The 25,218-nt window shown below is 42.0% G+C and overlaps 1 protein-coding gene and 1 pseudogene across 7 annotated transcripts in view; one reads left to right on the plus strand and one right to left on the minus strand.

Annotated features, from left to right (window-relative positions):
- LOC6507034 (RNA-binding protein Musashi homolog Rbp6) overlaps positions 1–25,218 on the plus strand; it is a 168,714-nt gene that overhangs the window by 49,564 nt on the left and 93,932 nt on the right. For all 7 annotated transcript variants that reach the window (XM_044714409.1, XM_044714410.1, XM_014909555.3 and 4 more), the window contains 3 exons: positions 6,928–7,009; positions 18,281–18,365; positions 20,219–20,260. In XM_044714409.1, coding sequence (XP_044570344.1) covers positions 6,928–7,009; positions 18,281–18,365; positions 20,219–20,260 — 209 coding nt within the window. The remainder of the gene's footprint in view (positions 1–6,927; positions 7,010–18,280; positions 18,366–20,218; positions 20,261–25,218) is intronic.
- Positions 17,541–18,970, minus strand: LOC123257043 (annotated as a pseudogene).

Below are 25,218 nucleotides of genomic sequence, written 5' to 3' on the forward strand. Positions count from 1 at the left end.
CCCACTTTTTGGGGCACCGCCTCCGCCTCCCCAAAATCGGTCGCATTTTGGTTTATTGCGTCGAACGCTTGACCCTTTTGTTCCTCTATCCCCATTATCCTTATTGACTCTGTCGGTCTATATAGAAAATATATCATTGTGCACCAGGGGAAAAGTAGCTCCTGATCTTAAGATAATTAATTTATAATCCCTATTCCCCCATAACTTTTAACTTCCAATCTGTTGGTGATTTTTATTTACTTTGAATAAGTTTCCCCATCTGATTGCTGTGACTTTTAAGCACTTTTTTCCCTCAGTGCATTAGTGAGTGGCGGCATATCTATCTACATACTTCACCTGACTTTGGTCATCCTTTGCCCTTTCTCGGGGCTGTTACTTTTTAATTTGCTTTCAGTGATTTCCACGACGATTTACCTTGACTGCTGGAAATTTATTCCACTTGGCTGCATTGAAAACAGGCAGGAACCAAAAAGAAAAAAAAGCAATCGGAGAGAAAAGCGACGGAATAGGAAACGAGCTGAGACTTTGCATTCGTCGGTGAGACGACGAGGAAGGACCTTTCATCCTGGGCCGACTTGGTCGACTGGGAGTGGGGATTTGGCTCGGATCGGCTGGGAAAGCCCCAACCAAATCAATTGATTCGTATGCGTTCACAGTCGTCGATGCGATGGCATATCCTGCGTGAAGTCGAATGCCTCCATCCATGGATGTCCTGCCACTGCTGCTGCCATCTTGACCCTTTTTTGTGCTTGACTTCTCGGCTCTTGTCTGAGGCTTTGTCTCACTTGCCTGACTGGTGGCCCCGTTTCTTTTTTCTTCTTCTGGGGGGGAGTTGTTGTTTACGTGGTGGGCGTATTGCGGCCAGGGCTGGACATTAGCATGCTTTTGATCCTGGGTGCTCCTGCCCCTGCTGCTACTGCTTCCGGAGACCTGAATTCTGTGTCTGGCAAAGATAAGCGGCCACCTCGCCACCACCACCACTTTACTTTCTTCTCTACCGAGTTAAAGTTTTGGCTTTTTGTGTGCGAGAAGGAATAAGGAAAGTTTTCACCGCCTTTTGTTTAACCAGCGCATCTTCAACTTGCCTACTTTCTGGCCATTGTTTCCCATCAACTTTGGACTTTGATTTTTGACATTCTGTTTAGTTTAGTTTTGGAGTTTACCTCCGTGTGCGTATGGCATTGTCTCTGAGGTCTGAGGTGTCCATTGTCCGATGCCCATATTTAAATGACTTGACCCGAACAATGGCAGATCCCGAAACCGATTCCCCCGACCCATTCATCAATCACTGGATGCGTTTGATTTTAATTTGTGCGCCTCAACTTTGAACGCGACTCCCATAAATTATTCAAAGTTGCCAACTGTCAGGCCGCCCAATAGCACCCCCATATCCTCCAATATTCAATGCAATTATGGTAAGTGCCGTTTTTGGAAGTTATAGCAATCCATAAGTCTATGACTTGCTATTGCCATAAATCGCACCAACTTGGCCCCAAACATTCTACGTAGATCAGGTGAAAATGTTGACGCTTGTAAACAAGTTTTCCTCTATTCTTGAGCCATTGAGTAGGGTTAAGGGATTTTGCGTAAGAAAAGGATTTCCATCCTACCACCACTACCCCACATATCCTTGCTCTCTACGAGGGTTGGGAAAGTTTCTGTCATATATTCGTATGTATTTATCTATCCTCGAAATCGGTGAGCTTAGTTTCATATGCATGGAGATGTTTACCGCGAAAGTTTTCGAAGCAAGTCCCGAAAGTCTTGAAAAGTCCTCTAAGCATAACTTAATTAAAACAGTTATATGTTATACGGGTAACGATATGGCCAAGAGATCAAAGTGGATATTATCTTAGAATTTTCTTTGATTGAAAAATATAAATAGAAATTTTGTAAATGGTTTCTATCAAATGTTATGCTTGGATTAAGAAAAGCTATTGTGGAAGAAAAGGATTTTGAGATAAGGATACTGTTTTCTTAAGTTATTATTAATTTAAAAATGAAATATCTTACATGTAGCTCTCAAATCTTATCTATATTTTATTCTTAGAGCATTAGCTGTTTGAAGTTTTTGATTTCTCGTCTTACCAACTTGTCCAAATATTATTATTTACGGCTTAGGGCGAAGAGCAAACAGCGACAACTGTTACCCGTAGTCCTCCGGGGCTGAACCTTAACCCCTTAAAGCCGGCGTAATTCACTAAGCGAAAGGCTGGCTGAACAGAAGGAGGTGTGGCAGGAGTGGCAGGATGGCTGCCTTCGTGGCAGGAGGTCTGCAGGACTCAAAACGGAACGTGCGTTGTCTTGTCGCAAAGTTTTTAAGACTTGCTTGACCGACCTTTGTCAAAAGTTGTTGGAGCGCATGAAAAATGATGCTACGACCGGGATGTGTTACAACAGGCTCGGAGGCTCCTCCTATACCCATCTCTTTCATTCTATGTTAATCTGTCTCACTTCCTCTCTGGCCGGGTATCTCTTTCGTTTTGTGAATTGCCATCTCGTTTTCTGTTCAGACAAAATAGCAATTTGCGTTCTACAAGAAACGATACGCTGGGAGAATTATTAAAAAATAGAAAAAAATATATTAAATATTAGTATTTAGAGTTTGAAATAAAAATTGCATATAAAATAATTTTAGGGATGTAATTAGATTATGAGGGCTAGAGATTTTTAGTTTCCTTGTCTTTTAATAAGTTTTCAGCACAAAAAAAAATTTCTAGTTTAAAAATCTCTCAAAACATCACATCCAGCATTATGTTTTTTTTATAATTCTTCTCTCTGTGCATTTCCCAGCAGAGCTAAACCGAACGGAAAAGAGGGACCGACTTGGAGGCTGAGCTTTAGTTTTTGTTGCCTTGGCTGCCAGTTGCCTCACAATTGATTGAAATCCCTTTGCGCACACCTTTTTCACCCATTCTGGCATTCTGGTATTCTGGCCTTCTGGTTTTTGTTGCTGTTTTGTAGTTTTTGCTTTTGTTTCCGCCTACGTGCCACTCCTGCCTACCCTCTAGCCTCCACCCTTTAGTGGCATGCCACCCCCTCTGCTCACCGCTCACCGCAGAGAGCACACAACTTCCGCTTTCTTTGGCAAAAACAATAGAAAGCACATAAATTTATGGTTTCAGCATTGTGCTTTTGACAACATGTGCGGTGGCCTATTGGGGACTTTCAAGGGGCTAGGATGAATAGGGGGGGTGGTCTAACGTTAAGGGGTTAATATGCCTGCAACCGCAAAACGGATTGCCTTGGGTTGATAGAACAGGGTTAAGATTGCAGAGAGTGGCAAGAGTTTTCTTATAAATAATCTTACTAAATGGATTTGGGATAAATTTAATGCTGACTTTGCTTCTTGCTATATGTATGTGTATCTGTATGTGTCTGTGTGGGTGTGGAGGGTATGTGGTTGTGTGTGTTGGTGTGTTTGTGTTGTGCCTGCTTGAACTAATTACCTGAAAATTCATTTTCGTTGCCAGATTGAAGCTATTTTGTTTATCGTTTATTGTTTTCATACCGCAAAATGGAAAGATTTCTATTTGATTTTCCGAAAATTCCAAAAGGGATTAAATAGGATATTAAAAAAGGGTTTATAATTCTAAAAAAAAAGAATACTTTAGGAGATTTAACTTAAGAGTTTGATTTTCTAGCAATTCTTTTAAGAAAATTAGTTTCTGAAATAATACAATTTTTTTATATTTTTAAAAATCTCTTAAAAAGCTGCCATTTTTTAGTCCTTTTTTTCTGTTAGTATGCGTGCTTCGGTATGTGTGTGTGGGAGTGGCAACTTTAATGGTTTTTGGCATTTTCTTGCAGCTGTTTCGCTCTGCGGTTCTGACCCACTCTGCCTCTCTCTTTTCTTCCTTCTGTCCCCTATGCCCCACTGCCCCTTATGCCACACGCCCCCCCGAAAGCCCGCCCCCTTGTTATGCGTTTCAAAATTTATGTTTGCTGGCTATGAAAATGAAATGACTGTGGTAAACATTTTAATTAAATCCAAGTTTGGCTTTTGGCCCGTTACAATATATTTCGCTCTTGTCGTTGCTCCTTTCGTCCTGCCACGCCTCTCCCCCTCTTCCTCCCTCCCCTCGACCATTGTGTATTTTATTTTATTCTTCTACATTGTTTTTGTTTTTTTATTCGCCCCGTTGTAGCAAATAAATTTAAATTTTATTTTTATTTTGCCGCGTTTTAATTTGTTGACCATTTCCTTCTTTTTTTTTATTCACTTTTTTTGTGAGAAATTCTGCTTTTTCACATTTACACATTTATTTTATTTGTCTGAGTTTCTATTGGCCATATTTGGTTGGTAACAGAAGGGGCGGGAGCGTGGACTTGGCCGGTCAAGTGACAGTTGGCACTGAGCACACTCTGACGGACTTGCAACGTGGGGCGTGGGGCGTGGGGCGTGGGGCAAGCAGCACTGCAGACGAGCTCGCAAATATGAAATGCAAAACAAACTTTGCAGCTGTCACTCTGAAAAACTGAACGTAGCATTGCCTGACAGCTGGGCCAGAGGGGAGCTGTGGCGGGGGCACTGCACTGCGAGAAACACTGCAAACGGGTTAATTGGGCGGAAAGGTATTCCTCGCATCTGACACATGCGGTGGCATGGCGCACTGATTAACATGTTGATGATGTTTTAATTTTTGGGTAGCAGAGTGTGCGGATTCTAAATCAAAAGGATAATTGAGTGAAGAGTGCAGATTAAGGAATTAAAAATCAATTCAGGATGTAGGATACAACTTCTCTACCTAGATGGAGCTACCTAGAAAGAGATACCTTGTTTGTTTACACGTTAAGTTATGCCATAGACTAGTGCACCATGCAACACGGGTGCAATTGGCCATTAAAACTTAAAGTGTAGCATACTTTGCAGCGCCACATACGCAACAAACCTAACGAAATGGAACGCAACCCTTTTGGCTGCCCCATCAATTTGCATGCCCCACACACACACACACTGGCACACACACGCAGCCACTTGCCATTTTCCACATCCACATCCACATCCAGTTGCCACTCGAACCGCTGCGCCAGTTGCTGTTGTTATTTATGGTTCCAAAACTGTCATAAGCAAACAAATTGTTTTTTATTGTTCATAATTATTGTGCATACTTATGTAAATCACGCGACGCGTTTTACGTTTTGCGTTCCGCGATTCGCTGTTGCATTGCCCCCACTTGACTGTGTCTGTGTCTGAGTGTGCGTGTGTGTGTGAGAGTGTGAGTGTAAATGTGTGTTTGTGTTGCCATGTCTGTCTATGTGCCGCTCCTGTCACCCATTTTCCGACCCCTTTTACTCCAGGCCTCTACCCCTTGCCTCTTATACTTGCCTCCCGGCTTTTTGCATCGACACAAGGCGCAACTAGTTGCTCTAGACTTCAACTACAGGGTATTATTTATGTAAGAATGGGAGTATAAGACTAGGAAGTATTTATTTTTTCAACAGAAACTATATCTTAAAATTTATAGTTATTTTTAATATATCTCATTAGAAACTTTTAATTTTTCAGACATATTTATACTGAGTTCCCAGGATATCTCCCATAACCAAACCCTTTTCCATCATCCTCTCTAGTGCGTGTATGGTGGTGCGATATCCGTGGTAGTGCTAGTGGCAACATGGTGGGGCTACTCTGGTGCAAGAAATCGCACCACATTTATGGCTGAAGCGTCTTGGCTGTAGCGGCGGCGTGAGCGGAAAAATCGTTTGTTTTATTGAATTTTTATTGAAGTTTGAATTTATGACGCCAGTGTCGACACTCGACTGGATTAGGGTACCCTTCCACCAGTCCCGGGACCACTGAGAGATGACTTTATCGGTTTTATTTTTTTTTTTTTGTCCGTTTCGTTTTTATATTTTTGTTTTTGCTTGTGTTTGGGCTGCATTAAATCGCAGCCAACGAGCCTTGGTATCTCTTCCTCAGACTCCCCAGCCGTCTGGCAATTTTGTTGAAATAACTTCAGCGTTGCGTTTGTGTGCGTACGTGCCACTGAAGTGCTTCCAGCCATGCCCCAGGACCCGGGACGCAGGACCCGGAACCCGGGATCCAATCCTCCGGCCGGAGTTAGATTAGCTCGCAAAACCGCAGACAACAGCTGCCGCTGGCAACCGCCAAAGCAGAGGTACTGAAGTGGTCTCTATATATTCCCAATGTGTGTGTTTACACAGGAAAAAAATATAAATAAATAAGAACTAGAATTTCCAAATTGTAACATATTAGTATTAACTTTGAAGGAAATATTTTAAGTATTTCACAAGTGATTTAAAAACGGAATACCATTTTAAAATCAGAGCTGAGTTCCTCTTCGATTTGCATCAAAACCTCTTAAATATTAAACAAATAAAATTTTTCCCAATTTGTGTCGAAAATCATGAACCACCACTTACCACTTTAAAAAATTTCGAAAAATGGGTCAAAATTTTCATAGTATGGTTTTTAAGGATTATGATTCTACTCTAAGTTCTAAGATCGGGAAGGTGTAACATTTCCCGATCTTCCAAATATTAGCCGAATTATACATATTTTTCCATTAAGAAATTACCAAAATTTAAACAAAGTCTTTTAAACTTAATTTTTAATAGTTTATCTTTTTAATTTCTTTTTTTACCGTGTATTTTACGCGTCTGCATGTGAATAATGTCCAGTTGCGTATGCAAAGGGGTTGGAGTTGATGGGGGAAAAAGAAGAAAATTTTTTGGGGGGTACTCTGCTTCAGCTACCAACCAGTTTGTTTATTTGGGCATTACGCGAAATTTGTTTTTCTTTGTTGTTGTTTTTGGGGGGTTTATTTTTATTAAGCGCGTAACGAAATTAGTAACTTTGGCGTCGTGATTTTGATGACCGCACTTGGGAATATCCTCCAGGACACTTTCATAAAGCAGCCTTGATTGATTATTCACTGGATTCTTTGTTTATCTTTCTTTCAGAGAGCTTACGCGATTACTTTGGACGTTATGGTGATATCTCAGAGGCTATGGTCATGAAGGATCCCACGACGCGCAGATCCAGGTGAGTGCGAAGGATATAAGAAAGGATATAAGGGTTGGTTTTCATTTCTTGAAGAATTATTTATTGTTTTGGGTTAGTCTTAAGGGGGGTTTTCTACGAGAAAACAGGTTGAAGGTGAAACTAATTGAAATGTTTTAATTTATTTTCATTTTTCACTTTTGAATTCATTCTGGCAGGTATCCTTTATTGTTGGAATAGACACATTTGAGCTCAACTTTGATTGATCAATCAAAAAGTTCTTCCTCATCGCGTTTCCACTTCTCATACCCACGGCTCTCGAACAGATTTTAATTATTTCCTATGTTCGTGTAATAAATTTTTGTTACCCGGCAACCTTTTACCTTTCAGAGGTCTTCCCGTTGACCTCTCCATACCTCATCTACCATGTCCTTCCTCCCCCTTCATACTTTCTGCCCTTGTTGTTGTTGTTTATGGCCATGCACGGCTGCATCCATTTCCAAATTTGAACAGTTTGGTTAACCGCTAATTGGTTTTCATTTTCATTGATTTTATTTTTTCCCTCTGTGCAACTCAACTCCTGCCATGGATGCCCCCATGCCATATACCCCCTTTTTGAAAGCCCCCAATTACTCCATTTTCGCCCACTTATCCAGGAAGGGAGTGTGTATTTTTGTGTTGTGTGTATTTTGCCCGTAACGTTTGTCATTTGTTGCGGTTTCGATCAACTTTCAGTCGGCTGAACGTGTCCGATACACTCCGGCAGTCCCTCCTCCTGTATCGCATCGCCCACTTTGACCTTATTTAAAAATGCTTAACGTAAATTAGCTGGTTTCTGCGGACAGTATGAATAATGAGTCGGCATTTAAACGAGTCAATTTCAATTTCAATATACACCCAACAAAATCCGAAGCTGAAGTATTCATTTCCGCAGTCTGTGGCGCTTTTTCTTCATGCTAATTAAATGGTTTATGGGGCGTATACGCAACATGCGGGATATTTTTTTTTCTTTTAGTTTTGCATTTAATTAATCTGAGGAACTCAGATGCTCAGAAACTCAGGACTCTCTATTTAATTCAATTTGAATTCTGCATTAATCAATCTAGTTTACTTCGCAAAAAGTCAAATAAAAAACAGTCGACTAACAAGTGTTTTTCTTTTGCTCTAATTAAGCGTTTTATGGGGCGTATACGTAATACCAGGAAGTTGGAAGTCCTTGTCGCATTTTTTGTGCCCTTTTAAGCAACTGCTAGTGTAGTCGTTCCGTTGTTGAAACGGAATTCGCCCCACGAAATATATCTTTGTTTTAATTGAATTTCATCTAATGTCAGTGGAGTGGCAGCGGCGGTGGCGAAGCTCTCAGGTTAACAAGCGACGAAAGTTTATGCGGCATTCCGAGTTGCGAGTCTCCAAGCCTTGCGACCAGATCCTGTCGTGTGTCCTTTCGCCTTTGTGCATGTCATGTTGGCTGGCAAAATTTTTATGAACTGCGTGCAGCAGTGCCACTAGAAGCTGGTAGCATCAGCAGCAACATCAGCTTCGTACTGCCATCAGTAAAAACACTCCTCATCTTCTACACTACCCACCCTCTCTATCTTTCGGGAAAGTATCTTAAAAAGCAACAGCAAGGGGTGGCAGCTGTGCTCAGAGTTACCTACCTACCCTCTGGTAGTTGTAAATTCCGCAGCTCTATTTGTTGCCGTTGCTGTTGGCATTGGCGTTGTTGCCTGATATCATCGTGTCAGGGATTTCTAGCAAAATTTAATAAAAACTTTATGTCGCTTAAAAGAATGTTTATGGAAATTTTTCACTTAAACTTGCGCAAAGTAATAAATGTAAACAGAATTCCTGAGAAGGTGCGACAACAAAATTCAAACAGGCAAACAGGGGGGATAGGGGCAAGGGACAGGGCTAGGACCAAATGGAGAATTGAGAAAGTCAAGTGAGAAGGCGACAGAGACAAAGAGACAGGGAGAAAGAGAAAGAGAGAAGCAACAAGCTGCACGCAAAGTTGCCGCAGCGAGAGTCAACAGTGTGGTTAATAAATATGCGCACCAGTTCCGAGCAGGAAACAAGGATACACGGTTAGGATCAGCCATCAGCAGGCATTGCATACTTATGGGGGCTGCATATAAATTTCACCGAAAGTCTCAGGCACTGAGAAAAAATGTTGCTACTCTTTACAAGTATTTCTATAGCCTAGTTTAGGTCTATAAACTTTAGGATCTCTATCCTGAGAAACTCATTAATTTTCTTTAACATTTTTAATGAAATTTTATGAATTCCCTCCAGTGCAGCCATTTATTTCCCCCACCCACACCCATTGTGTGTTAGATAGATGCTTCGAGATATCTTACTCTTAAATGAGATTGTATATTACAATAAAATGGAGTGAAGTACAAATTAGAAAACTTGCAAATAAATTTTAAAAGCGCAAAATGAACAACAGTAGCAGAAGCTGGCGGAAGGCTGAAGGGGGAGGGCGGACTAAAAAAATAAGAAACAAAAAAAAAAAACAAAATGAAAGCAAATGGCAAACAAAACACATTCACAGAAAACAGTGAAAGAGAGAGGGAAAATAGCAAAAGTTTGTGCAAGTTGAGCGGGAATTTTCTTGTTGCGGGTGGCAAGACAAAGCGGGGTCGCTCAAGTGCAGCAACAATAAAAAATTGAGTAAAATGGCAAATGGCAGTCCCGGCTCTAAAAAGGAGCGGAAGAGGCGGTGGGTGGGTGGGGGGTGCCGTGCCCCATCACCTTACCACCCACAAGCCGACTGTTTTCTTTTGCCCGTTCTTCCCGCCCCATTCGCATAAGTAAATCCAAACAATTTATTGTTGTACTTTTAGCATTCTTCTTATGTTCATTGTTGTTGTTGTTGGTTGTGTTGCTGTTGCTGTTGCTGTTGCTGTTGCTGTTGCTGTTGCTGTTGTTGCTGTTGCTGCTGCCATTGAAGCAAACATAAGCGACTTTTCAATGAGTTTCGAAAGTTATTGAAACATAAATTATATCGCACAGCGCACGCACGCCAAGCGCAGAACACCACTCGCCACCCAACCGCCCAACCACCCAGCCACCTCCCATACTTTTCGGAAAACGCCGCGAAAAACACAACCACACAAAAGCGACACCCTTTTTGGCGAAGGGGGCGGGTCTGTGTGTGTGTATGCCTGTGCGTCTGTGTGTTTGGCAATTAAGTTAAATTTTTTCCCTGCCCCTTGTTAATGTTTTTTTTTTCGTCGTTTTCCCCCCAAACTCCAAACTCCACCCTCACCTGATTTTTATTTCACGTTACACGCGCCAACAGAATCTGCGCTCACTTTTTATTTCGCCGGACACACACGGCGAATGTTTACCTGAATCTGTTGTATCGAATGAGAAATCGCATTTTCCACCCGCTCGCAATGTTGCATAATAAATTTAACGGGTTTTTAGATAAGAGCGGCCATGCCATACACAAAATAAAAATAAAAATGGAATAAAAAATCAAGGAGGGATGGTTACTGTTGAGTTTCTAGACTATATGATACCTGGTACTGCTTAATCTTTTTATAATGGTTATTTGTGGCATACTTTTGGGTGCTTTGGAACAAGCCACTGAAACAAGCGAGTAAGGAAGCAGATTAAAAAGTCTATAACTCTTCTAAAAATCAACCGATATGACTGAATTTTGTTTTAAATAAATAATATTTCTTTAAGAATAGTTTGACTTCAAAATCATATTATTATAGTAGTCTTTAACCCTCTATTTCACACGAATACCATATACCCTTGATCTCTGCAAGTACCGGGTATCATAAAATAAAAAATAAAGAGGGGATTTGGCTCGCAAAATGGTGGAGAACCATTAAATGTTTTAGCTTTGATAAACTTTGATAAAAGTTCGTTTCGATTTGCCTTCTTTTTCGATATTTTGGATATATTCCTGTGCAAATTTGGCGAGACATCCATAATTCAATTTAAATGGCAACTCACTCCTTAGTCTCGATTGCTTTTTAAATGAGAATTATTTTCCGCAAAAGAAAAATATTAACAAAGACAAAGTGTTTATTTTTGTATAAATGAAGATTAAGAGTTGTTTTTTTTTAACAAAAAACATTCAAGATCCTGGCAGATTAAGGCAATTTCACACAGGAGCAATTGTGTTTTACTTCTGGAATTTTACGGCCTTTGATAATATGCACTTAACACTGGGGCGGTAATCCCCCATTCAGTTGCCAGTTGCCAAATGCCAGTTATTGTGTGTAGCATTTAATATCCTTGTAATAATTTATGTACAACTTCAAACTCACTCTCATTTGTCCTGCTCACTCTAACACTCAGGACTCAGTGGACATAATTAACTCAATTTAATCACTTTGGCCGAGCTGGCCGCTTTAGTGCGCCACTTTATGGGTTTGGGGGGGTTTCTTTTTTTGTTTTTCTTCTGGCATTGACCATTTCGGTGGGGTTCCCGGGGATTTTTGGAAGCGATCTCACATGTTGTGGGCCAAAACGCGAATGGCAGCTGCGCTTTGCCCTTTTCATGTTAATTTCCAGCGTACAAAACCAAATGGCTTTATATTTTTTCTCACATCTCACATCCCGACCCTGCCACCTCTTGTAGCCTTTCCCGGCAGGACAACGGGTGCATATGTTGTGTGTCCAAGTGTGTGTGTTGGTATTGGTGTGTGGGAAGCAATTTTTCATCATTAATTATGGCGTCACTGGATGAGTGTGAGTGGTGCGGGTATGGGTGTGTGTGTGTGTGTGTGGCAAACATCAGTCAGTTACAGGAGGCCAAAGACCATTAGGACGGGCTCTGGTCCTTGGTCCATGGTCCATGGTCCATGGAGCTGGTTGAGATGTCACTCACAGACTCTCCAGGGATGGCATTCAATATCTACACTAAAAATATAACTCCGATTTATGGGATTATAATATTTGAATCAATTTTTTGTAAAGCTTAATTTTAAAGCTAAAATTAAATGACTTTTTCCCGCCGCACACTGGTGTTTTATTTGCCATTCATATGTGCCTCCCTGGCAAACACTCGGATGTTGTCAACTCGTGTGGCAGGACCCCATATGCCCCCTATCCTTTCGGCCACTTTTTTCCCGCCATTGTTACTGTTGATTATTTCATGCGCTTTCTCCGCCCGCGCATTTTTATGCGCATTTTATGTTTGTATTTTGTATGAAAAGAAAAAGCTCCAGCCTCCCAGCCGAATAAAGAATAAAAGACGGAATATTTTTATGATCCCCGCAGACGTCCCTAATCACTCACTCCTTTGTAATTGCTTTGCGCACCGCACTTTTACATAATAATAATAAAATGAATTATAAAATAAAGTCACCTTTCTGCACCGCACCTCAAGACATTTATTTATTCTTATATATTATATATATGTATATCTTTTTTGTTGTTAGGTTGTTTGGTAGTCACCAGATGCCGCAGAATTTAATGTGGCAACGACACTCAAAAATTGACATTAGCAGCAGGCATACGACGAAACCATAAAAACATAACAAATGGCCGGCCATAATGTGTGTCCTTAAACTGTCACTAAATCGATAAATTTTCATAATGGCCAGGCCATTTAAATATTTAGCCAAAAATGTTGTTAGCGAACCCCTTTTCAGGGGTGCTCTTTCTTTCTTCGCCAGTGTCAGTGCCTTGTTCTTATGTCCGGATTAATAAAATTACCCACGACCCACGCATAGATAGCGCCGGAAAAAGGGGGGGGGGCCGTAGGGCCAGGGGGTATTAAAAAAGGAAGCGACAGTGGGGCGGGGCAAAGGACATCGGGCGGTATGGGGCTTAACATCAACGCAAGGGCACGCACACACACAACTCGAGGTGGACTCGAAAATGTTGATGGGGTGGCGACATGGTCGTCTTGAATGTGTCCATGCCGGGCTTGAGTAGCCACCGAAAGCTAAAAACATATAATCAGAAAAAAAATATAAGGTCCTTGAATTAAGATACTATTTTAATATTTTGTTTTTAAAGTAAAAGAAACTATGAAGGCGCTCAGATTTCCAACTAATATGTTGGATATAATGTAAAAAATTTTCAATAATTTTCTTCAGTGCATCGGTGGGACAGTCTTGAAGAAAGGATCCTGGCGGGCTGTCGAGGGAGGCAAGAGGCTGCCACTCACGCAGGCCCAGTTAAGTGTGCGTGTTCAAGGATGCATTTTTGTGCCCAGGAAAACGACACGACACAAAACGAAACGAAACAAAGACAAAGGCATAAAAACGTGCAAAATGGGCGTGGGCGGCGCCTCTACTTTGCCCTCAACCCCCCTCATCACCCGTCTATGTCCGCCATCCCCCCTTGGACAAAAAAAAGTAGCCCCGCTCCCATTTTGTAGGCTTATAAAGTGCGAGAGGCGAGCCAAGGCAGGAAGCCACTTGTGAAAGTTTCATGCACGCGGCCCCACTTCACACGACAGCAGTCAGCCAGGGACGGCGGGTGTATATTTTGAAAAAGGGGGCCTCGGGTCTGGGGTAGAAATAAGAAAGAAAGAAAGCGCTTTCTCCAGAAGCTAGACTTCCAAATGATCGAATAGACAATTCTGTGCGAAGATTTTTAAGAAATTAAAAAGCAATACTGTTTTTTCAATTGACTTTTAAATTCTATTTAATTTTTTAAAAATATAATATATATATAAGTATAAACTATAACTATTTGGCTTTATTTTGTAGGGTATTCTGTAAACATATCCTTTATCCTTGCGAATAGGAACCCCACAAAGGCACAAAGTCTTGGTCCGCCGGCAAGTGCTTGTTAGTGCGCTCGGGATTTGACGTTTCGCTGTAGCCGGGACTTAGAAGTGCCAGGCTCTCTTAGCTTCAGCCTCAGTCCCAGTCTCAGTCTCAGACTCAGGCCACTTCATCTCTGCCAGCCCTGCCTACTGCCTCCTGGCACGCCCTCTCAACCTCGTCCTGGGCACTCCACTGTCGTCTTAAGTTGCATTCCTTTTTGCAATTGTTCGTTCGGGGGCGCTTTTGTTTTGTTCTTTCGAAATTTTTACACGAAAAAGTCATTTGAATATGCGTTGCCTACCTTCTGGAATATCCTTTGCCCCGTTTTCCGTTTCGGATTGAAAGTTTTGTTAGCCGTCAGCTACTTTTGTTGAGCCGAGGTTGAGGGCATGGCTTGCGGCTTCTTTTGCTTTTTAGAAGCAGTGCATAGACAGAATAATGTTCGCTTCCATTTACAGCCTTGACTGCAACTTGTATATTAACAATACCAGGGATGGCAGGAATGGGTGAGGATGGCAGAGAAGCCACCGGAGACACAGAGACAATTGTTTTCTTACTTCCGCTGACTTCAAGAGCCATTCACAGTAGTTTGTCATTCTGTCTGGCACTGAGGTCAGTTGAGGTTGAGGCAATTAAGAGATAGACGAGAATGGGCGTAAGATATTCCAACAGCTCCTTCTCCTTCAGGTGATCCAGGCTAAATAGTCCACAAGGATAAAAGATTCTCTAAAAATTAATGCAATAGTATCCTTTATAATTAAATGTATGGGAGTGTGAGAATGCCATTAAGGTATCTGGAAAATATTCCCATTTACTTCACCTAAACCATACTCAATTTGAAGTAATCTTTGCCCTGCATATCCTGGCTAAAACACACACACAAAGTGTGTTTACTTCCCAACTCCAGTATCCAGTACCCAGTATCCTTTTGCTTGTAAAATGAGCTTTTGGTTACAGTTTCGGCAATTGCCCGGAGGGTGGGAAAGGAATATCATCATCAACCTGATCACTGGACATATGCTGGGACTTCTAATATTGTTATCTGCTCCCACACACACACTCTGGGTTACAGAAGGCAACACCTTGATGTGAACTTTGACCGTTTTGGTAACTCATTTAGTTAGATTATTTACGGTAATCCAAGATGCCAGCCACAAGCCAACCGCCAACTTAACTGCAGACACTCTCAGTTGCTCCCCTTCAGTACTGCCCCGTTCGGTAAACTATATCCAGGTATTATGTATATATGAGTATCTGCGGGCTAAATACATGCAAGTTGTTTTGCTAAATTGTGCGTAAGCTTAGGAGGCAGGCAGTCAGGATGCTGGATGCTGGATCTTTGGAAGCAAAGTTTCTCAAGCTCTGCCATGCCAATTCAAATAACACTTTTATTTTGCTTTCAGATACTACAGACTACAGACTCGTTTGCTAGCCAGGTGGTTGCTGGCCCACTCTTTCTGGCCATGTTTGGTACGTGTCTGCGGTGTTTGTATGTCTTACATGATTGCCACGCCCCCTCAGTCTTTGCTCACCTGTCGCAGCTCACCCTTTTTTTTTTTTTGCATGATGAGAGGGGGGAGGGGAAGAGGGCAGCAGAATCTTCTCATCCTTGGGAGGCTGCTGCTGGTGCTTCTACTGCTCTGCTGTTGCTGGCAGCTTGTGTGCGTGCGCTCATTAGCATTCTGAAACGGCTTTATAAAATTCAACAAGCAACCCAAGTTGCATGTTCCCTAGGAGGGGTGGGGGTGGCCCAGAGAACACCACCCACTACCCACTACCAACCGCCCATCGGCCCATTGGCCTCTCCCCCTCTTTACAGAGAGCCCCCCCTTTCTTGTCAGAGGCTGCATGTCTTTGCTGCTGCCCTTGTTGTTGTTTAGTTTCTCTTCCTATGTCTACAAGAGCACTGAGAAAAATTACTATACATTTCTTTAAAGAAAAAACTATACAAAAATATAATTTTAAAAATAAAAAAGTCCTAAAATTTATTATTTAATAAAAAATATCAACTAAGAACCTTGGAAATTTCTCTCTGTGTTATTTTTTATTGTTGTTGCTTGCACACACATTCTCTTGTTATCCTGAGCGCTTTACCCCCTCGTTCTCTCCATCCTGCTCCCCAGCCATCTGTCTCTGTCTTTCGTGGGGATCCTTGTCTGGCCCCGAGTTGCATAAATTGAATCTGAATTTGTGAGTAAATTGCACACAGGAGACACATTATTTTTGAGTTTTGCCTTTTAAATTTGTGGCTTTTCACTTTGAGTTGCCCTGGTGTGCCTGCAACCCCCTCGACTACCCCTCTAGGTAGAGAAATTGCAACAATCTCTGTCCTCAACATTGTGGCACTTTCTCTCTATCTCACTCTCTGTGTGTCTTTCTTTCTCTTTCCTTGAACATTTTGCAATTTTGTGTGACCCACTTGAACATTGGATTGAAGTTACGCCTACGGCATAGTTGCCTCGAAAGCCTTCTGCTCCTCTGCCTCTGTCTCTGCCACCGATAACCCTTTTCGCCACCCACTAAATCACCCATTTAAATCAATATTAATAGGTGCAGGCCTCTTTTTCGCAAATTGCACATTGCACAAATTGTTCGTCTATAAATACGATAAAATGTTTATTTAATATGTACCAGACCGTGCCAGCTGTACAAGAATCCAGAAAGCCAATACCAATAGCAAATAATGATTTTTCCATAGCACGTAGATGGTTCGAACTTCGAGCCCCAAAAGAAAATCAAAGGCAAATGCCTGCTGAGGCATCCTCTTCCGTATGCAAATTGTTTTTATAAATTTGCAACAAGCAATTGTAGTTTAAGCCTTGTTTGTTGCCATTGCCATTGTTGAATAGCAATTTGGGAAACACTAGCCCCGATAACCCCAAATGTCAAATGGAAATTTTCGAAAAATATCGGGTATTGCTCAGATAGTGTTAGGATATTGATAGTGTGTCCCCCCCCCCCCCCCTTTAAAGTCGAAAACTCTTTCCCAATTATAATAAAATCTCATTGAAATAATAATATGTCTTCAATTTATGTTTAACTTTCAATTAAATATGCGATTCGACTGACAGGTAAATTGTACGGAAAAGTGCACACAATTAATGTGTCTGTCAAATGAGGTTGAATTTGGATAATTTTGCATAGAAGTTGCAATTGCAATTCCAATTACTGACAGTTTCTGAATCACGAATGCCTGACCGACCAGAATTTCAAATTATTATACTCTAGAATATGTTTAACAATTGATTTTCATTTTGATTTACAAACCAATAACAATAGCTTGTCATGAATAGAGAGTTCCTGGAGGCTATAGTACATTAATGAGGGCGTTAATAATAGTAATAATGAGGGTGCTTTTGAAACCTTAACTTGTAGAATTGAATCAACAATTTTAAACTAAAACTTGGCTTTGTATCTTGGCAGTCTTTAATGTTTAAACCAAATTAACTGAGCTTGGCAATAGCCCAGTCTCAGCCACACGGCCTTGTTGCTCTGGAGTAGACTCCAAATCAGAATCCAAATCCGCATCAGAATAGGAATCAGAATCAGAACCGTAACAATTGCCACAATTGCAATAGAATCGTCGTTAATTACTGTCTGTGCTTGCGGTTCTTGTTGGGGGCTCGGATTGAGTGGGATGGGGTGGAGAAGGGTGATCCTGGCTGGTCCTGGCTAAGGGCGGTGTACGGGCTGGTGGGCTTAAAAGAGCAAGACAAATACGAGCATGTGTCTGGGAAAGAAGTTGCGTTGCTGCCAGGAGGCGAAGCATCGTTAAGCGTTGCTGCCAAGTGGCAAAACTCAAATAAACATAAACGTGCACACACATACATACAGTTTCCAGAGACACCAGAGGAGGCGGAGGAGGCGTGGCAGGAGACCAGAGCCACAGCCAAAATCTCTGAGCTGGTTTGTTGTCTTTGGGCTGCCAGTCCCGGTGCCTGGGCCTGGTCCTGTGCCTGTGTCTGCCTTGTTTCTCGTTTTTCGTTGGGAGACTCATTAAAATGCAGTGCGAGATAATAAGCATTTTAATTAAATATTTAACAAGAATAAGTTTATCACAACACGAACGAAAGAAACAGAGATGCTGCTGCTGGTGCTGGTGGAAAGAGATGGGTATATACCATCGAGAAAGAGAGGGGGCGAGTGTAATGGCTTGTAAGCGTCTGCCGTTAGCGGCTTCGAACTGTTCGAAAAAGGGGCAATTTCAGATGGAGGTAAGGAGACTGCTCATTTGCGCCAGGACCTCTCATACCATCTCGCTCATACCTCTGACTCTGGCTCTGTCTCTGGCAATATTTTGATGTAATTTGAGCGCCTAATTGGCGCACGTGCTAAACTGACGATGGCAGGTTCAACTGAACTCAACGCGGCAGTTTTTGGATTTTCCGGGGCTTTGGATGGTCTGGGGCATCAGCTTGAGGAGGGGGCTCTGGGGCGCTTGAGTTTGAGTTTCAGTTTTGGTTGGTGGGGTTCAGGTTCAGTTACTTGGCTCCTTGCTTTTGTAAATATTTGCTCAACTTCTCGCTAACCGTCTCCTGTTTACATCTCCTTCCAAATCTACTTGCAGAGGCTTCGGCTTTGTCACATTCAGCGATCCAAATAGCGTAGATAAGGTACTCACCCAAGGCACACACGAGCTGGATGGCAAAAAGGTAAATGTAACACTCAAGCCCTTCTCTTTAACTTTTATTTTTTTGTTTTTTTTTTTTTTCATTTTTTTCATCCATCCCCCGTCCGACATATTACAAACAGAAAACTCCGCTGTAACTATGCAAAATATTTGCTCAAAAGCCGGGCCCATCAACATAAATTGGCCCTCATCCCTTTCTCCCTATTGACAGCAATTAGAAAGTCAAAGCATAACGGTCTGGCTTGGCCAAAAAAGTTGCAGCACAGAGGGCCTAAAAAAAAAATTCAAACAATTTTAATTAGCTCATGTGATGAAGAGAATTTGGTTCATTGGATAAAAAATTCGGGCCTAGGCAGAAGCTTAAAATCAGATGGAGTTCTGATCTACCTTCCGCCGGTAGATTTCTGCTGATTGTAATCCCATTTCCTACAGTGAACATTCATTTAACAGATATTACGCATACGCACCGTTGGTATTAGCCTAATTAAGTGAAGCCCCTCTGTTTATCTGTCTATTGGAATTTCCATCCGATGTCCATCCGATCATCCTTTTATGCCTGCCAACTGTAAATAAAATGCGCAACCAGCATTTATGTGTAATTTTTTTTCACTTACACTTATATTTGTATTTACGTGTAATGTTTATATCTATATAACCCATACTATACTATATAGTATATATATTCGTCTTCCTGACTTGCTGCTGGTCATGGATTTTCGTGTTTCCGTTTCGCTGAACAGCAACGAAACGAAACCAAACCAAACGAAATGAATTCAATTCCTGCTCGGGCGCCATTTATGGTGAATTCATTTCATTTCGTTACGGCTTTTTCGGCCTGATGTATTTCAAAAAGCCAGAACCAGCCATCCTCCTGGCCTCCGTCGCTCGCCGCTCGGCACTCAGCACTGATTAGTTTTAATTTTAATCTAAAAATCAATTTCCCGCCATGCGGCGGTGGCTGGCTGGTAGCTATTGCTGCCGAATCGGTTTCTCTTGTTTTGTGTCCTGCACACAGGAAATCAACACGGCAAACAGCACACAACAAGCCGCATGTCCTGCCTATCCTGTGACAGATTTCGAGCGCGCCCCATGCCTGTCTCTACTACTAGAGAGTGTGTGTGTGTGTGTGTTTGAATTATTATCGCCAGAGGATATTGCGTTGCTTCCTAGACCATTTTGCAGCTGCTACTTGATTGGCTTAAGATACCCAACAGGATAAATGCAACAGCAGCACTTCAGCCAAGATTTAGTCCTTGCCAGCACCATCCGCTTATCCAGATTTTTTTTTTTATTCCAGCTGTCAGGACGAGCTGTCTACTTGCACACTAATATGAAAGCCACAGAGAGGGGGACCAGAGAGAGAGTCCAAAAGCCAGACGGCAAAAAATGCTTAAAATTGAATTTTTATGATTTTTAATTATTTTTAATGACGCTGCTTATTGGGTAGGAGCTTCCCATTTCGCTGTTTCTCTTTTTCTCGCTTTCTGTATATTCTGTTTTTTTTTTTTTTTTTTTTTTATTTGGCCCCATCTCTCCCCGCTGGTCGAGCAATTTGTTACGCGTTAATTCGTGCGTGCTCAGCTTGAAGTCACCCACCAGCAGCGGCAGCCGGCAGCCGGCAGCCGGGAGACAGCAACATCACACCACCCAAACACCCAAGCACCAACCCACCCACCAATACCCATCCCCCTTTGGGGCAATTTCATTTAATGTGCAGTGCAGGCTTATGCAAGATTTATGCACGGCTATTAATATGAAGAGTTGCGCGAAATGTTCTTTTCATTTAAATGTCATTAAGCATACGATTTCTTTCGGGATTCCCTCTCTATATAATTCTTTCTGGTTTTCCATTTTTTTTTTCTTTCTCGCCCGCAGGTCGATCCGAAAGTAGCTTTTCCGCGCCGTGCACATCCCAAGGTAAGTACTACTTCCAATCAAAAAAATAAAAATTCTGCGAGAAAAGCGACAGAAAAACCCCAAAAAAATGGTAGCTTGGTAGGTGGGCTTGGGAAAAAGGATGTGTCATAAGTAGCAGTAAATGGCAGATGAAATTAAAAACGGAAGATGACAACACCAACACCGAAAGCTGCCAAGACGAAGCGAAGATAACTTTCTGTCTGACAGGCTTCGGTTGCTTTGGCTTTTTTCCGCCCCCAACCAGAGAGGCAGCCACCTCAATGCCAGTTCTCTTAAAGTGATGATGACAACAAAATTTCACCAAAAAAAAAAAATTTATAAAAAAAACTACAAGCCGCTACTGTCTACAGCTATCTGGGTTTCTTTCTTTTCTTGCCAAACTCCATCTCCCTCTATACTTGCCACACGCACATTTGGCTGCCACTTCTGCCACCGGTTAGACAGTGCGTTACAAATGGGTCCATGTTTTGAGCTCTTTCCTGGGAGATACTCTATATAAAAGGGAAAGGTTTGTAGGTTCTAAAAAATACTATGAAAGTATAACAAAATAAATGGGGAAATTATAAAAAATTATTTAAGAAACGATATATTTTATAAAATTTAAGAAAACAAGAATGTAAGTCAGGTAAGTATACGAGAAACTCTTGGAGTTTCTTTTCTTTGTTTCTATAATTACAATTAAATCCTTCTTTTTTCTCTGAAGATATTCTGACAAATCTTTAAATAATAAATCTCTATAAATACTTTTGTATAAATATTAAAAGAATTACTCAAAAGTATATTAAATCATTCGCCTTTTCAATGGCTTTGAATCGGTTGAGCGACAAACCGCAAAACATACCAAAATACGCACGCAAATGTTACGCACAGGCACACACATTCATTTATTCATACAAGGACCAAGGACCCTGTGAAACACAAACACACACATACTGGCACAGTTGGCCAGGACAAGGAAGCAAAGTCCTTCTGCTTCCTTTGGCGAAATTCTCCCTTTCCTAAAACGCTCCTTGGAGCTATGCGTGCTTATCAACACGCAGTTGATTTCCGTTGCTATTTCAGAGGCGCGTGCCTCGCACCCCGGTGAATGCCCTGCCCCCAGCTCCTGCCCCTGCCCCTGCCATACCCACTCCCCAAAAAGCCAGGATAGCCGCCGCCTTCTAAAAACCCCCCACCGAAACAGCAGCCAACAATTATTTACGTAATGTTATTATTATAATATTTTTTTAAACGCATTCTCACTGGATTTGTGCGGCATAACCAAGAAGTAGACACAGCCGCAAGGAATGGAAGGAGCCGAAAGCAAGGCTCAGCCAAGGATACAGAGGAGGTGGTGGAAGGCAGGGCACTAAGGATACTAGGACTCTGGCTATGCGGCATTTGCGAGTGGCTTTGCGTTTTGCTGGGGATCTGCAGTTACGCGCGAATATCCTCTCGCATATTAAAAGGCGTTTAAAAACATAAATCCAACGTCTAACGGCTGCTTATGAAAATTACGAGGAAAAAATGACTGACAGAGCGAGACAGCAGGTCGCAAGGGGGTGCGAAAGAGAGGGGAGAATGGGAGGCTTAGTGCGAGGCAAATGGCAGGGACACCCAAAGGAGTTTTCCTACGCAGTACGACGAAAAAAAAAAGGACGACGACGACGACGAAGAAGAAGCTGTAGAAAAATTGCAGGCGACATCAAAAGCAACAAAAAATGGGAAACGAGGATGGGGGTAATGGGGACTGGGACTGGGGTAGGGGCTGGGGGTATCAAGAGATAGGGAGGACAATTTCTCGCACCGTTTGCCGGGCACGAAGGACGAACGGGACTACTAACAACAAAAAAAAATGAATGGAGGACCTGGCTCAGTTGGAAGGATTGCCCACAAAATGCGGCCCAAAATGCTTGCGGTTGCAGCGAAAGTTAAGAGTTTTAAAAAAAGGAGCGTAGACATAGGCGGTTGGGGCTTTCTGTAAAGTGGAGGGAAGTGGGCATGTAGATATAATAATGAAATGAAGCATACTAAATGACGCTGCTAAGTTTTTGCAGGAACACACAAACACACACAAAGATGGTCACTCAGAGAAATAAGGATAATACTTCTACAAGTATATTAAATAATGCCAATGAAAATTCCTAACTATAAGAACTTGATTTATATTTGTGTCAATAGTTCTTGAAATATGATAAATAATATTATAACTTATTACTAAATCTTAAAAATAATCCAATAATATACATACATATCTTTGAGAATAATTTACAAAAAGATTTTTAGATACAATTTTTACTCTAGGGCCATTTTTCGAAGCAAACCCTTTTATATTTAAGCTTATTTCTCTAAACTTTTTAATATTTCTCATATTTGTAGTATATATATTTGCTAGATTTATTTTGTATATATTTCTCTCAATGCACTGACACACACACACACGCATACAGCGCCATAATGAAATGCGAAAAAATGATGATATTTTTGGACCATAAAATGCAGATGAGCCGACTAAGCAGAAAATAGTGGGCCAGCTGGAGAAAAGGGGACATCCTTCGGGATGGACGGTGGAGTGAAGGGTGCTAAGTAGGCCTCTACTTACGCCGCTGCCCCTTGCCCTCGTTATGCTCCTTCGTCCTTTCTACACATGTCACATTGAAGCTCTCCAGTCCATCCCCCCAGCCTTAGATGGAGTTAATTTCTTCGCTTTTTAAGCGCTGCTCTCCACCATGAATATGAAATGTATATTTGTGTTAGTTATATTTTTAGGGTGCTAGAAGGAAGGATGAGTGAGAGGGGATGGGGAGGGGGGGGGGGGACGGGAGGAGGTGTGGCATACATATGTCATGTAAAAAAGTTCGCTTTTAATGTGCAAAATTGTTGGCGGACTAGGGCCATAAAAGTGCATGGGAATAAGTGAAATGGATTTTCGGGCTACGCTGCTGTCCTGTCCCATATAAGTGCGCCATAAAAAAATGAATTTCCAGAATGGGCCAGGACATGGCCAGAACAGGACAGGCCGGGCCTGGGCCTGGGCGAGGGCAGGGCACCAGATATAGTTTGAACTTGGCTAGGATTTATGGCTGTTTGTTCGGAACAAAAGAAATGCGAAGGCACCCGCATGAATCTCCGACTTTAGTCCTTTTTGGAGAGCGCGTGTGTTTTGCAGAATATCCTGCAGAATGTTGAGTTGGGTAAATCCTTTAATATTCAGCTGAGGTGCGTACACGAACTGGTCGTTTAAATATAAGCTATAAGTGGCTTATATGCATATATACTGGCGTTGCTTAGATTAACTTACTTTTTCGCAGAAGAATACCGCCACTAACTATGTGTATGGGAGGTCCTTCCAGGGATACAATTGGACTTTTAATACAGAAACCAAACAAACCGAAAACCCGAAAAGAAAACGTAATCTTTTTCCCTTCCAATGTGCTCCATTTAACTGATTTAATCCATTTGAAATCATGTGTGGCATGTTTATTTTGACAGGAGCTCTATTGTACTGTTTGGCATGACCATGACCCAAAAAAAAAAAAAAATTCTTCTAGGTAAATTAGATGTAAACTTTGATGGGGAATTCTCTTCCCATCCCCCCACCATATGTATTATACTTCCTGGCAGAGATATCCTCGTTCTATGACAAATTCCTGACCAGGCGCAGACATCTTTTTCATTCGAGAGCCCATCAATGGCAAATGCTGTGTCCTGGCATCGTTTTTTCCATTAAATTAACACGCTCGGATGTTCTGGGTTTATTGCGAGTGTGTGTGAGTGTGTATCTGTGTGATGAGTGGGCAAGGACAAGGATGGTGGCAGAAGGCAGAAGGCAGAAGGGGGAGTTGTACACTTACATTGTGCAAACTTTTCTAATTTAAACCGGCAGTTTCAGTCAATTGCCACAGCTTACCGCTTTCGACATGAGTTTTACTTTTTTTAGTACCTTCGGGTGTGCGACGGATGGGATGTTGGCGCATTTCAACACCCCTCCACTCATTGCCAGGAGAAAGAGAGGGTGAGTGTATAAGAGAAAGAGACACAAAGAAATTCCAATACATTAAAAGTTGTGTGAATACACTTGGCAGAATCCATTATAACTGAACGAAACCAAAACGAAGGAAACTCAAACCGAACCGAACAGAATAGACATGAAAGCCAAGCCATAAATCTAATAAATACGTGTACGTTTCTCACCCTTTCGGCATAGTTCATTCCAACACTTCCTGTCTGTATCCTGTATCCTGTAGCAGTATCCTGCCGCTCCCCGTGTTCTGCCCCGTGTGCAATAACTTGTAAAATATGTAATCAATCAAGATGAAACAGTCGTCGAGGCAGCCAAACTATGTCGGAAGTATGCGTCTGACTGCACTACTCGTGGGCTTTCTCGTGGGTGAGTTGCAATGCGAATGCGAATGCGAAATGGATGGGGCTCTGCCGGCGGGTGGATGGGTCGATTAATTCAACTTTCTCGGCCAGACAATACCCAGAGTACAAAGCACCAAAGGCAATAGCAACGGCAACGACAGCGACATCGGCATGTGAAAAAGTCAAAAAGTTGAAAGTGCAATTTTGTCGTTATTATTTTACATTTACAACAAAAGATATGGAGCACTGGGAGGCGGCGAGGAGCAGGAGTTCGGAGAAAGCCAACCGAAAAAAAAAAAAGTTATTCAACTATTTTATGCGACGGGGCGGCACGCTCAGTGTGCATCCTAGCATCCTGGCCCCCATCTCTTTCACTCATATCTCCCATCTCGTCCTTGCAGTGTGTGTAATTGTCAGTTAGTTGGCACTGTCAGTCCGAATGTTGAAATTAATTTATTTCAATTGAAGTTGAACTTTTGTGGCGTTATTACTTTGCAAACTTTCTCCGAGCTACGCATAATAAACGAGTGTGGGAGCGGGCAGGGCTACCCGCCACCAAGAGGGAGATAGACTGGCTGCCAGGTGCTGCCTGGTTGCCAGGATGACCTCTCACC

Source organism: Drosophila ananassae, chromosome 2R (assembly GCF_017639315.1).
Source record: "Drosophila ananassae strain 14024-0371.13 chromosome 2R, ASM1763931v2, whole genome shotgun sequence".
NCBI classification, from domain to species: Eukaryota; Metazoa; Arthropoda; class Insecta; order Diptera; family Drosophilidae; genus Drosophila; species Drosophila ananassae.